Source organism: Capsicum annuum, chromosome 4, assembly GCF_002878395.1.
Source record: "Capsicum annuum cultivar UCD-10X-F1 chromosome 4, UCD10Xv1.1, whole genome shotgun sequence".
In the NCBI taxonomy this organism is placed as follows: domain Eukaryota; kingdom Viridiplantae; phylum Streptophyta; class Magnoliopsida; order Solanales; family Solanaceae; genus Capsicum; species Capsicum annuum.
The window spans coordinates 10,936,293-10,950,616 of NC_061114.1; the positions used below are offsets into that span (position 1 = coordinate 10,936,293).

The window sequence follows — 14,324 nt, forward strand, 5'->3', positions numbered from 1 at the left end:
ATATATATATATATATATATATATATATATATATATATTATACCATTATAGTATATGTTTTATTTAAAGTAGTACGTATAGTCATATATAATTATATATTGAATGGTACGTATATATTTGTAATTGTTTATATATTTTTTTAAAAATATATATTGTATATTGGAGTGTATATAGTGTATATTGTGTATATTGGATTATTTATTTATTTATTAATCGGGTTTGGCCGGTTTTTAATCGGGTTTGATCAGTTTTTAACCGGATTTGATCGGGTTTTGGTGGGTTTGACCGGGTTGGGTTAAGTGGGCCGGGTTAGGGTGGATTTTAATTTTTTTACTGTTTGACCCGGGCCGTCTAGCGTCAAAACCGGCCCTTAACTGGCCCTCAAACCGGTTAAAATGGAAGGGCCGGTTCTGGATTGGCCCGGCCCGGCCCGGCCCATTTGACACCCATAATTATAACACTAATGTCACCCAAGCTGCGGGGACTCTTCACTTTCGATGTTGCACCAATGTCGAATTCTCCAAAAATACACTGACTTTTGGCGAATCCGACATGCATCCATTGACATTTTTGAACAGATCGAGCAACATATAATGTCACTATAGATATATCAAGTTGCTGTACTGCTATAATTATTTGATACATTGTTTTTTTGTTTGTTTGTTTGTCAATTGTAGAAGTTGCCTCAGCACTGTAGAAGTTGTTCCAGCAACTATCAAAGTTATTCGACAACTCTTCAAAGTTGTTCGACAACTTTGCAAAGTTGCTGGACAATTGAATAGTTGGTTAGACAACTAATGCAGTTGTCGAACAACTTTCTCCAGTCGCTTGAGGGACTTTTTAATTTAATAATACCATGGGACTCACTTGTCACTTTTAATTAATTGCAGATTTGAGAGGCATTCTCAACTCATTTTTCTGAATAGATGCACATAGACCGAACCTCTCTGTCTTTGTGAGATAGAGAGGTTGTTTTCGATAGACCCCCGACACCGAAAGGTGCAATCAAAGAACAATAGGAACAAAAATAACGACAACAAAATAACAAGATGAAACACAAATTCTAGTTTAATTTTCCACAAAACACCAAGTTCTGAATTTTGATAGAATTTTTTTTTCCTTTGTTTTTGCCATATCTAGCCCCTCTACATTTACATAACTTTCTACCCTCGCACTTCCAAGTATATCTTAGTCTGATTTTAACATTCTGAGGACTTTCAAACAACTATGATATATATATATATATATACTATGCAATGACATTGTGCTTTTGAACTGCATTCTTTTAACTTGTAACACATAGTTAAGACACTTCTATGGCTGTTGGTGAATTATTGCCTTCAACAACTTTGGCCTTGTGTTTAGTAGCTCGCGATGATCTTAGCGCGGATGGTGAACTTGATTTTGGTGAGGAAGTAGTCGACTTAGGCTTCCTACGTCTGTGTTTCTTCGGAGGACTAGCAACGTCTGAAGTTGAAATGCCTTTGTAAATGTTAGCTGTTGTTAGTTGCCTTGTTGATTCTCCGCAACCTGTCAAAAATACGCGTGTGCATTGAAGTAAAATACGAGTAGTATACAGAGGTGGTTCAATTGAATTCGTTTGCTTTTTGGGTTGTTAAGTCTTGTATATTGTATATGCATAAGTAGGTGCGCAGAAGGTCATAAGCGTATATAGTCAGAATGTAAACATGAAGTAGAAGAACCTAGATTCCAAACGAACAAGTTCAATATTCGTTAAGACTCTGAATTCTGAATTCGCCTCTGAAGGAGCATTTGTGGATATTAAACACTCAACATCTATAAAGACAATGCCAACTAAACACAATGTGTTAACATGGTAGCGAGGGATAAACACTCACTTTTAGATTGTCGTTCACTTCAGATGTTCGATAAGTACAAGTCTTAGTACGAGTGTCTAAGTCAAAAACTCGCAAGTTTAAGGGGCCGTATTCAATCAAGTTCTAATTTCTTTTCACAAATGTGTAACTGGTAAAGTTCCTGCCATATGACCAGGAGGTCACGGGTTCAAGACTTGGAAACAGCCTCTGGCAGAAATGCAAGGCAAGTCTGCGTACAATACACCCTTGTCGTAGGGCCCTTCCCCGGACCCTGCGTATAGCGGGAGCTTTAGTGCACCGGGCTGTCCTTTTTAAATGTGTGATGACTACAATAGGGGCCATAGTACATGTCAAAGATCTTGCATACAAGCCAACATTACTTTAGACAAAGACATCACAGATAAGTTCTGTCTCTTTCTTGGGTCATGTTACAGATATCTTATATTGTGACAGATGAGCCAAAAAAGTTTTCCCTTTCCTGACATAAAAAATCTTAACAACAACATACCCAGTATATTCCCACCAAGTGCGGTCTGAGGAAGGTAACTGTACGCAGTCCATACCGCTACCTCAGATGTGAGATAGAGAGGCTGTTTCAGATAGACCCCCGGCTCAAGATAGGACAATCTAGACAAAGAATGGTAAAAAATCTTACAGAAAAGAAAAAACACTTATGTTGAATTTGTAACGTGTAGCATATTTAGTTAAGTCTTAGTCGTGATGGACAGAGTTATTCAGTACTTGTATTGATGGGAGGTAAAAGGTACTCGTAAAATAGTCGATTTGCCAAAAGCTGACCTGAACATCACGCGTGCAAAAGGAGAAAGGATGTTAAGCAAAACTAACCTTGAGATGACCATGAAGAAATAGCAGACCCAGAGTTACCAAAAGAAGTTGCTGCAAATTCAGGCCCAGCCTTGAATGTTTTCATCTTCAATTTCAAAAAAAAAATAATCTGTTAGGCATATAGGAAATAACATAATCCAAACAAATTAATTATAAGAGTTACGAAAAAGAGATAGCTCAATGCATGAAGCATCTCGTGTTCATGCAGAATCCGAGGAATGGTCACGCCCCAGGGGATGTAATATAAGCGGCTTCCTATCCTGACACAAGCATTAGTTATTGATTCTACCGCTTGAATTTATAGGTCATACAAAGGCAACTTTAAGAGTCACAAACTGAAGTAAAATAAAAAAGGTCCGCTCGATGAAGGAAGCATACTGCATTTACACAGGGATCATATGCACAAAAAAATTCTCTGTCTCTCCAAAGCAACACGATCCATTTAAAAGGTCGTCACGAGCCCACTCAAGAAGTTTCGTTCAAAATTTATTCATTAACCCCACATCCCCTATCAATACATAGTCTAACAACACACACATAAATCACCATCAAAGGATGTGGTGCAGCGGATGAGACTGCTCCTCCGTTAAACAGAGGTCTCGGGTTCGAGCCCTGGGTATGGAAAAATCCTTGGTAGGGAGCGCTTCCCCCCGAATGGGGCCCTACGCGGCGCGAATCCGGATTAGTCGGAGTCCAATGCGGGTACCGGACGCAGGATGGAAAACCAAAAGAAAAAAAAAAACACAAAATCAGAAAAACTCCTCAATATTTAGTTTTATTCACTCATATGCCACAAAAAAGCTCTGTCCGTCTCTCCAAAGCAACATGATCCATTTAATAGGTCGTCATCACGAGCCCACTTGAGAAATTTTTGCCCAAAAACCATTCGGACGCCAACATCTCCCATCAATTCATAAGCTAACATACACGAAAAATTGTCAAAAAATTCTCATTTTTTTGTTTTTTCGCTCATATGACTTAAAAAAAGTTCCGTCTGCCTCTTCAAAGCAACACGATCTATTTAATAGCTCGGTGAAGGGCTACAACCCACGGGGTGTAATGTGTGCAGCCTATGCTGACACAAGCATTAGCGACCGACGACTGATTTAGCAGGTCAAACTCGTGATCGGTAGGTCTCACGGAGACAACTTTAAGAGTTACAAACTCGAGTAAAAATACATGACATCTTACATTCCTTAGTTTCATGCAAATTAAACATCGAGTGCATAGCTAAAAGATAACATACCCAAGTAGGTGCACCTCCAGAGGGACCTTCCCAACCAATATGTGCCACATGTTTAACATCAGTTGGACATCCAATTTCCAACTCCCTCTCCTTATTAACAACTGTAAATTTACAAACTAATTATTTCACTTTTAACCTCAAAAAATTAACCAAAATATCAAGAAAACACACTTCTAAAGAAGGGGAAAAAAAGATTACCAAAAATATTTGTGATATATTTGTAAATCCCCTTCACTTTGGTTGCCATTGTATAGATTGTAAAGGCCCAAAAGGCTAATAATAGATATGAAATAGAACAAGGATAGAAGGACCACTCCAATGACAAGAACTGATTCCTTTGCCTAACCAAAAAAAAAAAAAGGATCGCAGTAGCGGAGTTAGAATTTTATTTTTTACTAAACGGTATTGAAATTGTAAAGAAGTTTGAAATTGTGTCTTGGGGTTAACTCGCACCCTAAAAGATAGCTTAAAGGGCGGAGGATGATTACCCAAGCCTTATAACGATCCTAGGGTTGAGGTCGCAGTGACGGTGTCAGAATTTTACTAAGGATATTCAAATTGTAAAGAAGTTTCGAAATTGTGTCCTGAGGTTAACTCGCGCCCCAAAAGTTAGCTTAAATGGTGGAGGATGATTGCTCAAACCTTATTACGATCCTAGGGTTCCATTCATCACCCACACACGCCTGAATCAAGACATTCTTTATCTGAGGTTCCACTATCTGGTCTGGTACGTGCACATTCATGGACCAAGGGTATTTTCCCACCCCACAATTTTATGGTCACCTAGGGGGTCTACATTGCGCCAACTCACACCGTAAAAACCAGCTCAAAAGAAGAAGGATTGTCCAGACCTTCTAGGGAGCCCAATATTCCATTCATTCACCACGACATTATGGTAAATGGAATTTTTGCATGGGTCAAATTTTTGCATTTTTTTTCTTAAATCCCAAGTTGGGAGGAAAGAATTCTACATTGACAATAAAAACAACGCCTCAATTCCAAACAAGTTAATGAATTCTTTATTGACAAAAGAAACAAAAATGAAAATAATGAAAAGAAGAAATGGAATTGAATAATATAATAATTGTAATACCTTTTAAGATAAATGCTTAAGCCATGCATAAACAAAGGTGATGATAAAGGATATAAGCTTTTTCTATCTCATTTTAATTGGATTCTCCATTAATATCTTCAACTTTTATTTATCTTTTCTTATATATATGCATGCAAAAAAAGCATGCATATATGAAGAACAAATAAAAGAAGAAATCAAGGGAAAAAAATATATATGATATGAGATTATGATGGGCGAAAAATGCCTAGAGGACTTGAAAAAAAAAACCTTTAATTTGTTTTTCTCTCTCTCTCTCTTTGTTTTTTTTCTCTATTGGTAGTTTGAATGTTGGAATTGATTTGTTTGGATAATCAAAGAGGTAGAGAAGAATTTTTTTTTGGAAAAAATAGAAAATGAAAGAGAAAAATGGTAATAGAAGTAGAGGTGGACAACTAACAAAATTTTGTCTAGAAAGAAAGATTGAGAGGTTTAGCTTACAAAGAACATGGACACAAGAGAGACAGAGAGAGAAAATGCACAGATATTATTATAGTACAAGTTGTAAAAAAAAAAATTTATAATGGTGGTTTTCGGATTAATTTGTTAAATTTCGATTATTACATCAGATATAATTTGTTACTTTCTATATTTTTTTGGGAATCTGTATATAAATAGCTGATCAAATTCATTATTTTTTGCTAGCAGATAGATTTTTCTTTTTGATTTGTCCAAAAAAATAGTTCATATTATTTTTATATTTAGAAATAATTTAGCTTTAGAAATCTAATTTACCTTTAATGAGATTAATTCATAGTCACACTAATGTCTAATATTTATATTAGACCACAAATTTTAAATTTTTTATAATGATGGTGTTCGGATTAATTTGTTATACCTCAATTATTACAACATATATAATTTGTTACTTTCTCTATTTATTTGAGGATCTGTATGTAGATAGCCGATCAAATTCATTATTTTTTTTTCTAGCAGATAGATTTTTCTTTTTGATTTGTCCAAAAAGAAAAGATCATATTTCTATCTTCAGAAATAATTTAGCTTTAGAAATCTTATTTTATCTTTACTGAGATTAATTCATAGTTACACCAATGTCTGATTTATTTAGACCACAAATTTCAAAAGGTTTTCTTTCTTTAACATTGTGTCAAACCAGAGTCACATAAATATGGGACAGAAGGAAGGTAAAAACTTACATGCAGTCAGTGTATACATCAAATTAATATTTTTTACCATGATTAAGTGATTAAATTCAATAACATACATGTTAATTAATCATGATTAAGTAACACGAATTCTAAATTCAAACACATGGCATGCATATATTGGCTTGACGTGTAAATATTTGATTTCTAAAATTAAGGATAAGGAAAAGTAGGTGACATATAAATATTTAATCAACTTCTATTTTGACTTTAATTTAAGAAAATTAATAATTTGATATAATATATAGTTGTCAACCTCATAAGTTGTTTCCCTTTCATTTGAAGAGCAATCGCACCATTAAACTTCAATAATTAGGAGATATTGACAAAAGTTCACTCTAATGCTACTTATATTATTACTAATATTATTAAACCAAGTAGTATATATTTATCAAATTAAAGACAAGAGTGAAGACTATTTCCAAATCCAAAAGTCTTTGTATGACTAATTTAATATGTTATACTTAAATTTATTTAGCTGTATATTTCTGTGTAAGTACATATATAAATAGAAAAAATTAAATAACATAAATATACACCTTAACTTTCCATATTTATACAAATTTCTACCCTTATAAAGTAATTACAAAAGTATCACGGAGCTAATTATGTATCTTGACAGACCCAAAATTGGAAAAATATATCGGAAGCTAATTATGTATCTTTACTAGGAAAAATGTATCTTCATTGGTTGTATTATGTATCTCGACAGATTCAAAATCAGAAAAAATATATCGGGAACTAATAGTATATCTTTACAAGAAAAAATTTATCTTCGTTGGATTTATTACGTATCTCGGCAGACTAAAAATCGAGAAAAATGTATCGAAAGCTAATTATGGATCTTTACAAGGAAAAAATATATCTTCCTTGGATATATTATACACCTCGACAGACTCAAAATAAAAAAAAAATGTATCAAGAGCTAATTATATATCTCGACAGACTCACAAATTTTTTGTGCAAATTCAAATTAGTCGTGCATAAAACAGGTACGTGACATCGGGCGGGAAAACGAAAAAAACAAGGGACAATAGCATTGGTACCTAAGTTAAAAGGTAAATTTCATGTAAGCAAATATGTTATATTAGACTATCTATAAAACTATTTTACAGTTAAATATGAAATAACAATACAAACTTAACATAACACATGAAACGCGCCTCCTCTTGGGAGCGCGCATGCTATTTTCCTCGACGAAACGCCTCAGTAAGATGAAATGCCAGTAGCCTGCTGTCCTGTATGTCTCAAATAGCTTCCAATAGTCCCTATTGCACTGTTCTTTTCATCTTTTAACTCTTCGAGTCTCAATGCTCCCAAAATTGGTCTATCGACAGGCAAATTTCCGACAGAACCACCGCTGTTTCTGGAATTTGGCGTGTCGTCTTGAGAAGATTGGACTAACCAGCTCGAAAGACTGGTATCAACCGCGACTACTTCATTCTCCTGGCACTTCAAACTAGACTCTTTTTGTACGCATTGATCATATGTGATACAATAATCTAGGATATTCACATCAATGTTCTCCTTCTCTTGTTGATTCATCGTCTTGAACAGTGAGGGAGACGTTGTTGTAATGCCTGTGTCTTTCAGTTGACTCGAAAGACTGGTATCAACTGCGACTACTTCATTCTCCTGGCACTTCAAATTAGACTCTTTTTGTACGCGTTGATCATACGTGATACAATAATCTAGGATATTCACATCAACGTTCTTCTCTTGTTGATTCATCGTCTTCAACAGTGATGGAGACGTTGTTGTTGTAACGCCAGTATCTTTCAGTAGACTCAGATTTCGTGTTGGATTCAATGGACTATTGACCTCCATATTTTCATCTATTTCTATTGTATGATTATTTCCTCTCCTAGTAGAGTCTATGGAGAGCGAAAATAATGATTCGTTAGATGACGACTCTTCTTGAAACATTAGTCCATTAAGAGGACATTCAACATCCTCATTATCGTCGAGATCAATATCATCGAATTCATCAGCAGTACTATTTCTGCAGCAATGATATCTATGGTTTGGAGGATAAGATATATAGCTTGACACACTTGAATTCGAAAGCTCGTTCGCTTCTTCTTTTTCTTCTCCGTTTTGTTTCTGCAAATTGCTCGGACTGATCTCCGAGTAATTTGCACAAACTTGATTTATCGATATGTTTAGGTCAAATGTAACCTTCTTTCTGAAGCTTGTATGCAACTCATCTTCCTCATTTTTCCTGTTTTTTCGAATGATTTGAGTGAGCCAAGACGGACAAAAATGAATAATTTGTTAAGAGTTGATAGTCAAAAGCACACCTGAACTGTCGTTTTTTTCTCGAGTTTTACACCTTAACACTCGATTTGTGTCTTTTCCTACCAGAAATATCATTATATACGTATTAAAACACACCTTAACTATCAGTCATTTTGTTTTCCTTCTGAACTATCACCATCGCTTATATAGGAAAAAGGGAACACAATTGATAGTCGAGGTGTATTTCAATACATATATAAGACAGACATTTCAGGATATTTTGAGGTGTGAAACTCGCAAAAAATGATATTTCAAGTGTATTTTAAGAGTTGATAGTCAAAAACACCTGAACTATCGTTTTTCACCCTAACGCTCAGATTGCAACCTTTTCTTACCAGCACTATCATTATACACATATTAAAACACACCTCAACTATCAGTTGTTCTGTTTTCCATCTGAATTATAACCATTGTTTGTCTAGAAAAAAGGGGAACACAACTGATAGTTGAGGTGTGCTTTTTTAGTACATATATAAGACAATTCAGGATATTTTGAGGTGTGAAACTCGAGAAAAAAAGTGACATTTGAGGTGCATTTTAAGAGTTGATAAGTCAAAAACACACCTGAACTATAGTTTTTTCACGAGTTTTACACCTTAACACTCGATTTTTATCTTTCCTACCAAAAATATCATTATATACGTATTAAAACACACCTTAACTATCAGTCGTTCTGTTTTCCATTTGAACTATCACCATCGTTTATGTATAAAAAAGGGAGTACAACTGATAGTCGAGGTGTGTTTTAATAGATACATAAGACAGTTAAGGATGTTTTGAGTTGTGAAACGAATAAGTGATATTTTAAGTGTATTTTAAGAGTTGATGGTCAAAAGCACAACTGAATTATCGTTTTCTTACGAGTTTTACACCCTAACACTCGATTGTTACCTTTTCCTACCAGGACTATCTTTATCTACGTACTAAAACACACACCTCAACTATCAGTTGTTCTTTTTTCCATCTGAACTATCACCATCATTTATGTAGAAAAAAGGGAACACAACTGATATTAGACGTGTGTTTCAATACATATATATATGATAGTTCATGGTATTTTGAGGTGTGAAACTCGCGAAAAGTGATATTTCAAGTGTACTTTAAGAGTTGATAGTCAAAAACACACATGAACTATCGTTTTTTCATGAGTTTTACACCCGACAAGAACTATCATTACATACGTATTAAAACACACCTCAACTATCAGTCGTTTTGTTTGCCATCTGAACTATCTGTCGCCATAGTTTATGTAGAAAAAAAGGAACACAACTGATAGTCGAGGTGTATTTCAACACATATATATATGATAGTTCATGATATTTTGAGGTGTGAAACTCGTGAAAAGGTGATATTTTAGGTGTATTTTAAGATATAGATAGTCAAAAACTCACCTGAACAATGTTTTTTCACGAGTTTTACACTCTAACATCTACCAGAACTTTCATTAGAGACGCATTAAAACACACCTTAACTATCAGTCGTTTTCCATCAGAACTATCACCATCGTTTATGTAGAAAAAAGGGAGCACAACTGACAGTCGAGGTGTGTTTTAATATGTACATAAGACAATTCAGGATATTTTGAGGTGTGAAACTCGCGAAGAAGTGATATTTCAGGTGTATTTTAAGAGTTGATAGTCAAAAACATACCTGAACTATTATTTTTTTCACGAGTTTTACACCCTACAAGAACTATCATTACATACGTATTAAAAAACACACCTCAACTATTAGTTGTTTGTTCTGTTTTCCATCAGAACTATCACCATCGTTTATGTAGAAAAAAGGGAACACAACTGACAGTCGAGGTGTGTTTCAATACGTACATAAGACAATTCACGATATTTTGATGTGTGAAACTCGCGAAAAAATGATATTTCAGGTGTATTTTTAACCATTACGCTTTTTTGAAAAAAAGAAAAAAGCTTACTTGGATTCTTCAAACAGGTTAATGGAGTTCACAATCTTGTACCTAGCTTCATCTTTTTTAATATCAATGGCTTCAACAAAAACTTCACCATTTTCTTCGAACTCAAGAAAATTCTCTCTGCTACTTATATCTCTGCTTTGTTCAAATTTATGAAAATTAAAAACACATATTGCATCTTTTCAAAATCAAAAAAAGAAAATAATAACAATTAAAAAAAATTAAACTTACTTCGATTTTTCAATGAGGGTAATGGATTTCACAATCTCCTCGTCCTGAGCTTCATCTTTGTTACCATTTTCGCAAGTCTCGAGCAAATCCTTTAGAAAAATAAAAGCATGAGAAGTTAATTAAACTTCAAATTCAAACAACCAATAAGCTTCCTCTCAGTCAACTGAATTTCTTAACCAGATTTTTTATCGTCTGTTAGCAGTAGTCAATTGAATTTTTAAAAAGAGAATCTATACCAATAACGAAACAACTAACTAAAGTGATCGTGTTGGTATTAAAATCCGATTTAAAGTAAATGTGAGCAACCACGTCATGACACTCACGGGTACCTAACAACTTCCTTTTAATCAACAGAATTTTCTTGATCTCGAAATTATAACTCCGATATCATAATAGTAATTATTATTATTATTACGTACCTGGAGAGCTTGAGGGGAGATGCTATTAATCTTGGTAGTAGTACTACATGATTTTATGCTGATTTTCTTATGATTGGAATTAGTACGAAAACAAGTTGAAAAGCACTTCATTTTTTTTTTTTTAATTCAATGAAGGAAACTATGAATATTATTATCAACTATGAACATGATGATAATGGACAACTTTTGGGGGACACAACGGTTTGGAACAAAAATAAATAAATAAAGTTTAAGTTACCGTTGGCTTTGTCAGTTCGCACTAAGTTTGATAAATTATAAAGCATACTTATTATCCTTTGTTTCTGTTGTTATTATCTCATGGTCCCTCTATTGACTTTTATTTATCCACTTTAAACGTGGTACTAACTGGCTGAATGGGATTCAACATCAACTGTATATACATAAAAAATAATTTTAATCATGTATAAACAGTATAATTTTTCGTCAAAGATGATTCGGATGAACTCTCTGAAATGGCTCGATGGACCTTTGTACTATGTCCGTTTTGTAATATAAATACTCCTACTTACATGTATATCATTCGGACCCTTCAACTCAATAAAATTCACTATTTTAAGTCCTTTGACCATGGACCGGATCTATGTGACATTAAAACTGCTGAGTAAAATATGTCGCGCGTAGTCACGCGCGTTTGAGCGAGTGAAAGCATTATATGTATATTAAAATAATATTAAAAATTTTTTTTATTAAAAAACGGATCTTTCTTTTCCTTCCATTTTTTTTAATTTAAAAATATTTTTAAAAATTTAAAAATAATAATTTTTTTTTTAAAAAGGTCTCCTTCCCCACCCCTCAGCCCCCCTCCCCCAATCAAGCCAGCCCCACCCCACCCCTCAGCCCCCCCTCGTCCAACCACCCCTCACCCTCGTCCAGCCCCCTCCCCTGTCCAGCCACCCTCCACCCCGCGCCTCACCCTCATCTATCCCCCTCTCCAATCTAGCCACCCTCCCACCCCACCCCTTCACCCCAATCCAACCCCCATCCCCCTTCCAGCCACCCCTCCCCCATCACTGTCCAGCCCCCTTCCCCACTTCAGTCCCGTCCAGCACCCCCACCCCTCACTTTTTATTTTATTTTTTAATTTTTTCTCTCAATTCAAATCTTTTCATATCTTTTTTTTTTTTGGATTAAAATTTAAATTTGAAATTAATTCATATTTTTGGGGGATTAAAATTAAAACTTAAATTGAAAGTGAGTGATAGTGGATGTTGAAAAATTAGTGAATTTCATGAATAAGCTTGAAAAAACTTATATTTTTTGTGAATTTGTTAAAGATATTCAAATTTAAAAATAAAAAATTCATTATATTTGAATTTATAGTTAAAAATTTAAATTAGTTGGAGAAGAATTTTAATTATTTGGAATGAATTTGATATTTAATTTGTGAGCAAAAATAAAAACATGATTATTTAAATTTTTCTACAATTTATACAAAAAATTATTTAATTAAATTTATTTTTAATATTTAATTTCTTATGTAGATTTTAAAAAATGACCTGAAATTTAATGTAATACTTGAGAATGACGTGGAAGCTGACATGACAGATGTGGAAGCTGACATGGCAGCTGACGTGGGGCGAGTGTGTTTACACTCTCCAAAAAAGTGCTTAAAATGTTGCTTTTTAGTGGGTTCAAAGGTGCAGATGACAAACATGTAAGTAGGCATATCCACGTTACAAAACGGACATAGTACAAAGGTCATTGAGTCATTTTGCCTTAAGAAAATAAAGAAACTTTTGAATTTTGTAGTCTTGAATTAAAGTTATGTCAGATGTATCAAAATGACCTTTAATCTTGTTGTCTTAAATGTGTCACGTGAACAGTTGAAGTTAAAGTGTTGCCAAAATAGAAAAGGGTCATTTCTTTTTTAAATTGACTAAAACGAAAAGTTATTCTTTTTTAAACGGATGGAGTAACTAATATACTTCATCCGTTTCATTTTAGTTGACCCTCTTTCTAAAAATATTTGTTTCAATTTAATTGTCCCTTTTATGAAATCAGGAGTATTTTATTATGTTCTTCCAATGCTACCCTCAATATTACAAAATGTATTTACTCAAATTTATAGTTTCAAAGTATAATTAATAAGGCTAATTTTGTAAAATAAATTCCTATAAATATTTTCTTATGGGCTGTCAAATAAAAAGGGTCACCAATTTTTAAACGAATGGAGTGATTATTTTGTCACAATACTCAAATTAATAGATGGATGGTTTTAGAAATAAGTATTATTGTTGAGTAAACGGACAGAATAATTGATCTCTCGATATGTTAAACAACAAATAAAAATAAAAATTTATTTTTGGAATAGTCGTTCCATCCATTTTTACTTGTTTGGCACCCGCTTTGAGCAGAGGCGAATTTGCAAAAAAATCTATTTCGTAAAGTGATTTTCTACTAAAGATGATTTCATTTTCATAACTCCAACCTCAATTTTGCGATGAAAGAATACTTATCATTTCACCATAATTTTTTGTTGTAAATTTTTATTTTTTTTTACCTTTAATTAAACCTTTGATTTGTCTCTTCATTACAATTTGAATCTTAGTTTCATTTATTTTTATTGGAAAATATAACAAGTTACAACAACTGAAGCACCTTATTATATAAATAAAATTTCTTGGGAGAATACGTGCCTTTTTGCAAGTTCTGTTTCTTAATAGTATAGCATTTTGTGAAAAACACTTCTTAAAAGCTTAAGATAAGACAAGTAAAAATTGATATCAAAAAATAATTAATGTCATCTTGATTTTGTAAATATACATAATTAGCTCTCAACATATTTTTTTTTTTATTTTGAGTCTGTCAAAATACATAATACATCCAACAAAAATACATTTTTCTTTGTAAGAAACATAATTAGCTCCCAATATATTTTTTTTGATTTCAAATCCATCGAGATACATAATTAACTTTCAATACATCCAGTAAAAATACATAATTAGTTGAAATTTTTGTAATTACTTTGCAAAAATAGGATTTGGGTAAACATGGTAAGTTGTATATTTATGTTATTTAAGCATGCCACAAACAAGTAACTTTGATCTTTGATCACAGTCCTTTTTGAAGATTATTCCGCCTTAGACGCTAGCTCACGCCTATATAAAGAGATCACATCTTTCACAACCCAAAAAGAAAAGAAAAAACAAGAGATAAGCATCCAATATCCCCTCGAATTATGGCCAAAGTTGCTACGATCCACCCCAACTTCATAGGGGTCC

General features: G+C 33.5%; 2 protein-coding genes across 3 annotated transcripts; both read right to left on the reverse strand.

Annotated features, from left to right (window-relative positions):
* Nucleotides 1-1,091: 1,091 nt before the first annotated feature.
* LOC107869832 (CRIB domain-containing protein RIC10-like) lies at nt 1,092-5,338 on the reverse strand. Its single transcript, XM_016716253.2, has 5 exons — nt 5,024-5,338; nt 4,129-4,271; nt 3,931-4,031; nt 2,685-2,769; nt 1,092-1,530 (listed from the first exon to the last, which is right to left on the reverse strand). Exons 1-5 carry the CDS (start codon nt 5,050-5,052, stop codon nt 1,304-1,306), a joined length of 585 nt encoding a protein of 194 aa, XP_016571739.1. The 5' UTR covers nt 5,053-5,338; the 3' UTR covers nt 1,092-1,303.
* A 1,772-nt stretch (nt 5,339-7,110) lies between these two features.
* LOC107868289 lies at nt 7,111-11,319 on the reverse strand. 2 transcript variants are annotated; one of them, XM_016714946.2, is made up of 4 exons: nt 11,083-11,319; nt 10,664-10,752; nt 10,436-10,567; nt 7,111-8,428 (listed from the first exon to the last, which is right to left on the reverse strand). In XM_016714946.2, exons 1-4 carry the CDS (start codon nt 11,191-11,193, stop codon nt 7,414-7,416), a joined length of 1,347 nt encoding a protein of 448 aa, XP_016570432.2. In that variant the 5' UTR covers nt 11,194-11,319; the 3' UTR covers nt 7,111-7,413. The 2 variants fall into 2 exon arrangements, with proteins under 2 accessions (XP_016570432.2, XP_016570433.2); XM_016714947.2 differs by lacking the exon at nt 10,436-10,567 and having other exon boundaries at nt 11,083-11,303.
* Between the last annotated feature and the right edge of the window lie 3,005 nt (nt 11,320-14,324).

Coding starts and splice junctions, on each gene's coding strand:
- LOC107868289 (XM_016714946.2), bottom strand. CDS start 11,193: ATGAAGTGCTTTTCAACTTGTTTTCGTACTAATTCCAATCATAAGAAA. Junction 10,753..11,082: donor TCTCCCCTCAAGCTCTCCAG/GTACGTAATAAT, acceptor ATTTTTCTAAAG/GATTTGCTCGAGACTTGCGA. Junction 10,568..10,663: donor ACCCTCATTGAAAAATCGAA/GTAAGTTTAATT, acceptor TGAACAAAGCAG/AGATATAAGTAGCAGAGAGA.
- LOC107869832 (XM_016716253.2), bottom strand. CDS start 5,052: ATGCATGGCTTAAGCATTTATCTTAAAAG. Junction 4,272..5,023: donor TTAAGCATTTATCTTAAAAG/GTATTACAATTA, acceptor TTTTTTGGTTAG/GCAAAGGAATCAGTTCTTGT. Junction 1,531..2,684: donor TTCTTCATGGTCATCTCAAG/GTTAGTTTTGCT, acceptor TATTTTTGACAG/GTTGCGGAGAATCAACAAGG.